At 34.4% G+C, this 6,000-nt stretch overlaps 1 protein-coding gene across 3 annotated transcripts in view; it reads left to right on the forward strand.

Moving 5' to 3' along the window:
• The window catches only part of TLK1 (tousled like kinase 1), a 72,085-nt gene extending 66,972 nt beyond the window's left edge, over positions 1-5,113 (forward strand). For all 3 annotated transcript variants that reach the window (XM_075028451.1, XM_075028450.1, XM_075028452.1), the window contains exons 20-21: positions 256-363; positions 3,359-5,113. In XM_075028451.1, coding sequence (XP_074884552.1) covers positions 256-363; positions 3,359-3,535 — 285 coding nt within the window. In that variant the 3' untranslated portion in view covers positions 3,536-5,113. The remainder of the gene's footprint in view (positions 1-255; positions 364-3,358) is intronic.
• Positions 5,114-6,000: the final 887 nt, after the last annotated feature.

Raw genomic sequence — 6,000 nt, forward strand, 5'->3', positions numbered from 1 at the left:
TCTAAATGCCTGTTTCCAGTAGACTATGAATGATAGTCATAAAGATGTGAATCTACATGGAAAATTACTTGTGTTAATTTTTGGTGGTGTGCGTTGATACTGCAAGAAATGTAGAAAATCTTGACAGAAACTTTTTTATTTACAGAATGGTTAGCAGTTTGTATTAACACTGCAACAACTTACTATAGCATAAATATTTATGAAATCAAAGTAGTTGGATAACTCTCATGAAAAAAATCATGTGCTTATTTTCAGCCATTTGGCCACAATCAATCACAGCAAGATATCTTACAAGAAAATACAATATTAAAAGCCACAGAAGTTCAGTTCCCTGTCAAACCTGTTGTAAGCAATGAAGCCAAGGTAACTTTTCTTATGATCTCTGAGTAACAGTTAAAACATGAATCATAAAAGATTCAGCTGTAAAATTGCTGTTAGCTTAAGAATGCTGTAGGATGTAGTAACTAAACGTGTAGGAAAACATAATGGAGAACTGGTATTTTGATGGCTTTATTTAAGCAAACTTACTCTGGGACTTCTCAAAATCATGTACTTCAAAGCAAGACTATATATATACATTCCAGAAATTTGCAAGCAGTTTTAAAATAGGCTGCCTCAAATATTGTTTGCTTTGCTTTTTCCCAGAGGACCTTATGTGTCTCACTCAGGCTGTCTTGCTAGAAGTTCTTGTGAAATACTTCTGCTAACAGTAACAAGCTCTTTCTGAAAACAATGAGTGTTATTCTCTGCAGCCTTATTGGCTTGAAGAACTATTTGACTACCAAATACCTGGAGGATATGCCTGCTAACACTCTTCTGCTTGAAAGGTCATAGTATGTGTGTATTAACTCAAAGCTGAGTTTAGAAACATAAAGTCTTAAGATTAAGAATCTATAAGATATGTTGACGCTGATTCGGGAAATAAGACTGCCAAAATAGTTGATCTGCCACAAAGGTGTGGATGGCAATGTTTCCTGTATTTAAAAATCTTATTTTGAAACCTTTGTAGTATCAAACTCATCTCCACAGACTAGCTATTCAGAAACAGGTTAAGGTGGTTTCCCAAATGATTGCTGCTCTGAGCATCTGTAGCACAGATCCAATTCTGTGAGTGTGGAAGGACATATTTTATATGTTACTTGTTGGTAAAACTGTCCTAATTTTTGAAAGATATATTCAAAGCCAGATGCAGTAGAGATGTGCTCGTTGAAAAAAATGCCAAGATAGTAGAATGCCTATTCAAGTTTCAGCAACTAATTAAACATACTTAGATTTGGGACACAAGCTGCAAAAAATTTAAGAATGTTAAGATTTAGCTTCTAAAGATTAAAAGGAAAGGAAACGTATTTCTAGAGGCTGTAACTTCCCAAGAAAATAAGTCTTTGGGGTACATAAACCTGCTGTTATAATTTGTGGTATATATCCATTGGTTAGGCTTTCTAAAAGTAGTGTTAGTGAGCAAGTTGCAGTTAAGGTTACAAAAATTTGACTGAAGAGTTGTAGTTTGTCCTGGGTTTTTTGTTTAGTTGAGTTTTTTGTTTGCTGGTTTTGTTTTTTCACCCCCATTTGGAAAAATTGTGTCCTTTGAACGCAGTTGACAAGTACACATCATATAACTGATAACATTACATATTAACAGTTTATATCCCTGTCTTTTAACTTTGCATTTCTTTGTCATTAATAGTTTTTATATAGAGGATGTTGGGAAAGAGTAGACAGTTCAGCGTGGAGAATTGGCAACTTATTTTACATTCTCTGTGTATTTCATGTTCTGTTTGTTTGTTTGAAAGACTAAAAAAAACTCTCAGCGTTCTCCACTCTTATTAACATTGTCACGATAGCCGAGAGAGGGAGAAATTATTCTCTGGTGGAAATGCTATAAAACAATTTCAGACTAACTTGTAAATTCAGACCATTTATGATGACTGTGTAGAATCCTAAATTGTCTTTCAGATTTATAGGCCTGGCAGTTGGAAGAGAACAGCTTGTAAACTGAAATTCTGATTTGGAAAACACAGAGATGAAATAAATATGGAACCTGAAAGGACATTGTTAGTTAGTTTTCAGACTGTAACTGTCCTTTGATCCTCCTCACTTTTTCCTATTATGTGTAATGTTCTCCTTTGCATCGCAGTAGTGTGTCTACAGTACCACAGAAGCATGAAGTATTTTACAAACATTTTATACACAAACTGTTACTCTGAAGATCTTGCAAACAACTCCTAACAATTCACTTGTTACGAAGGATTTATTGTGAAGAATTTGATTAAAATCCATAATGTCCAAGAACACATGAATATATATTAACAGATGTGCATGATTTTTATTTTGTACCTTGTTCGTGCTGGTTATGTAATTGATAGAAGTAAATTCTAGCAGGATTCTCTGGAACTTGTATCACAGATTTTTTTCCTTTAATCTCCAGTTTTTAATTGGAGCAAAGAACAAACAGCTGAACAGATTTATCAAAGATATGTAATTCTTTTAAATTAAGTTCTAAATTAAGTAATGATGTGCTAATCAGTTCTGTAGCAATAATAAGGATTTTCTATCATTAAATGTTGAAGCTGAAGCTCTCAGGAGACCAAATGTTCTGTGTATGCTAGACATAAGACTTGACAGAAACTTTCAGCACAAAATGATTGGTGTGCATTGTATGGATTTAAACATAGTGTCTCAAGAACAGTCCTGAAGATAGCTACAGAATTTTTCAATTGATTAGGTATTTTTAAGTGGATGGGATTGATTTTTTTCTGGGAAAGGAGTTCCAGCTAGGTAGTGGTTTCTTAAATAGTCTGTTAGTTATTTAATGCCTATTGAACCTAGCAACCACCATTGTCAAATTTCATGTTTTGCTCTATTCCGTCATGGCACGTGGTAATGCCTGCTTTCAAAGGTCAACTAAAGCGTTGAAATTCTGCCCCTGCATCTTCCATCTACTCTTCATCTACCACATAGCTGAATGGTTTTAGAAGCTCCATGGAACTCCTTTCTACTATTTCAATCCTCTGACATTTGCTTCTGGTTTTTACTAAGCCGTTCATAGATAACATATGCAGAAGTCTAACTGTGTGAGATGCTAATGTTTGACTTGTAAGTATAGTTCCTAAACATGGAAATATATATTTAAAGTGTGATTATCTGAAGTCAATTAATTTGCTGATTTTTTTTTTCCTGCTGTGATGTTACATTTTTTCATTGGACTCAGTAGTAAAATTTTATACTGTCATTTGAATTGAATTACATAAGAACAAGAATTTGTTTAGAAACTAGTTTATCCAGGAGGACATGCATGTTTGCTTGTAAGCAGACATAATTATTTGGAATGGTATTGTAACTTTTTACATTTCTTTTCTAGGCCTTTATCAGACGCTGTTTAGCATACCGAAAAGAGGATAGATTTGATGTCCACCAGCTGGCTAATGATCCTTATCTTCTCCCTCATATGAGGAGATCAAATTCTTCAGGAAACTTGCATATGACTGGGCTAGCAGCATCCCCTACACCACCTACTTCAAGCATTATTTCGTACTGAAATTTCTCCAACCGAGGAATGGCATGATACCTTTGTGTAGTTTCCAGATGCAGACTTGAGCTTGAAAGCATTTGAGTGTTTTTACACAGGACAAGTTTGATAACTGTGTTTTCAGACTGAAGTCCTCCTACGTAGTGTCATTTGTATGATTGGAATGGATCATGGACTGTGAATAAATGTACCCTTCTGAGAAATACCTTTAAACATTGAAGGATGACACTGCCTGTTACGCACTAACAGGTATACTGTGTTTAAGACTGAAGAAAACGTTTTTAGTTTTTTCTGGGGAACATTGTAAATAATCTTTTTAATACTTAAAGTACATTTGGTTGATACTGGAAAGTTCTAACACGAAGGGTAGTTTTTCATTATTTAAATAAAAAAGGGTAGTGAGCAAATTTGAAAACACAGGAAAAATTCCGTGCCTGGCTATAAACTAAATTAACTGCCATCTTTCCAAGACATTGATCTTTCGAAACCAAAGGAAGGAGTGTGAGACGGTCAAAGATATGTTCTGTATCAGATTCCTCAGATAAAACTGTAGTATTTTATTTGGCAACTCAGGCTTGTACCTCCAAAAATGCAGTGGCATTTCACTGAATTTTGATTGGAAGAGTGATATGGAATTCCTAGTACTTATTTCTCAAATAGATTGCTAATTTTGAAATCCGCTCAATTTTCTAAAACTACTATACTTGCTGTGGTATTGAAACTTAGAAACTTTCCAGGCTTCTGATAAAAGCAAGCAACAGTATGAAACCAAATGCAAACAGGTCATGTATAATGTTCTATGCAGGAATAATGATAAATTCCCTTCTAGCTCTATTGTAAATTGTTGTACAGATGTCACATTTTCAGTTAAATTTCAGCAACTTATTCCTGTACAAATGTTTAAAGTATGGCTTTTTCTAATTGGATATTGTATTTTTTTTAAGTCTCCCTCAAGGCGCTTTTAACTGCTGCTAAATGACGTTGCTTTTAATTTTGCGAAAGAATCAAATGACCTCCTTAAGGTGCAAGTCAACTGTACGTTATAGAGAGATTAAGAGTAGGTAATTCATTAACAATCAAGGCATGTAAAACAGATCTGTGTTGGCAATATACAGTACAGTTCTTTAAGTCAGTTTATTGTGTTCTCAACCTGGAGAGCGCATTGATACTAGATGTAGAAGTTGCTCATGGTTATTCTCTGTTTCTGGGAGTTCCTATCAACACGGAAATGTTTCTTGTGGCTTGTACAGATACTTTAAAATGTGAAACATTTTCTTACTGCCTTGTATGGTAGAAACTTATTTTTCAGAACAGTGTATCTCTCTCCCATTCACCGTTCTTTTTACTATCCCATTCTTGATGCTGAATACCTATATGTAATTTTGTCCATGTTGCAGAAAAAGGAGGCTGTATTACCACAGGTTTTCATTTAGTATTGTACAGTTAAACTGTTGCTCTTGTTTCTGATGTTGCAAGCCATTTTGTTTTCATTGTATATAAAGAAACATTAACTGTCTCTTTAAGATGCTGCTGAAATTGTAGAGAATGTAGCCAAAACAGTAATAAACAATGACAGTTGAAATTTCAGGGTTTTCTTTGTGTGTTTTTGCATTTCAACGAAGGGCAAATCAGCTAACCATATCACTGAGCTACACTTAGCTATTTAAAGCAAACTCTCTTGAATTACAAACAAAAGACCAATAATAGAATAATTAATTTAAGTAACATTGGAGGTGAAAGGGGAGGTTTCCATGAACTTAAAACATCTGTTGTAGTGAAGTTACCAAAACATCATTTCACTGAATAGACCTCACAGAAACAACTTTTAAGTATTTCAATGGGTCCTTTTAGAATTCTTTAACAGTGGAATAAAATTAGCTCATAGAATAAAATTAGACTTAAATAGTGACTATTTCTGCCTTATATTACACCATAGTACTAGGACTGCATCCTTTTCACCCTCTACAGCATGAGGCTGAGTGCAGGGTTCAAGGAGAGTGTGCCATAGCTGTAGGCTCACATTTCATTCCTCCTTATTGTGCATGTGTCAATATTGGAAGTTAAATCAAAGAATGTTTTCCCTGAGGAAAAGATGTAGGATTGTGTTAACTGTATCTTTACTTATTTTGAATGTATTATGGTTACCCCTAGTAAAGGGAAGTTTGGCAATATATTGGATAACTACTTAAGTAACTGGAAATTTTACAGCTACCTAAAAATAAGAGGTTTTATGCATTGCACTAATTATATACAGACTTGTTTTTCCTGTTGTTAGCATGGGGGAATAGGCTGTTGTGGCTGAATACATGGCACTTACTCTAGCTATACAAATACACATTTCTGAAACCTAAACAGTCACTTTAAACAAAGTTTCATATAGAAATACGTGAAAGAAAAGGAGAGTCACCATCTCATCTTTTAAGTCGAAGTTGCGAGGTTTTCACCTCCAATACACACAGTTGTGGTTTTGTGTT

The sequence above is a fragment of the Buteo buteo genome, chromosome 5 (genome assembly GCF_964188355.1).
Source record: "Buteo buteo chromosome 5, bButBut1.hap1.1, whole genome shotgun sequence".
Lineage (NCBI taxonomy): Eukaryota > Metazoa > Chordata > Aves > Accipitriformes > Accipitridae > Buteo > Buteo buteo.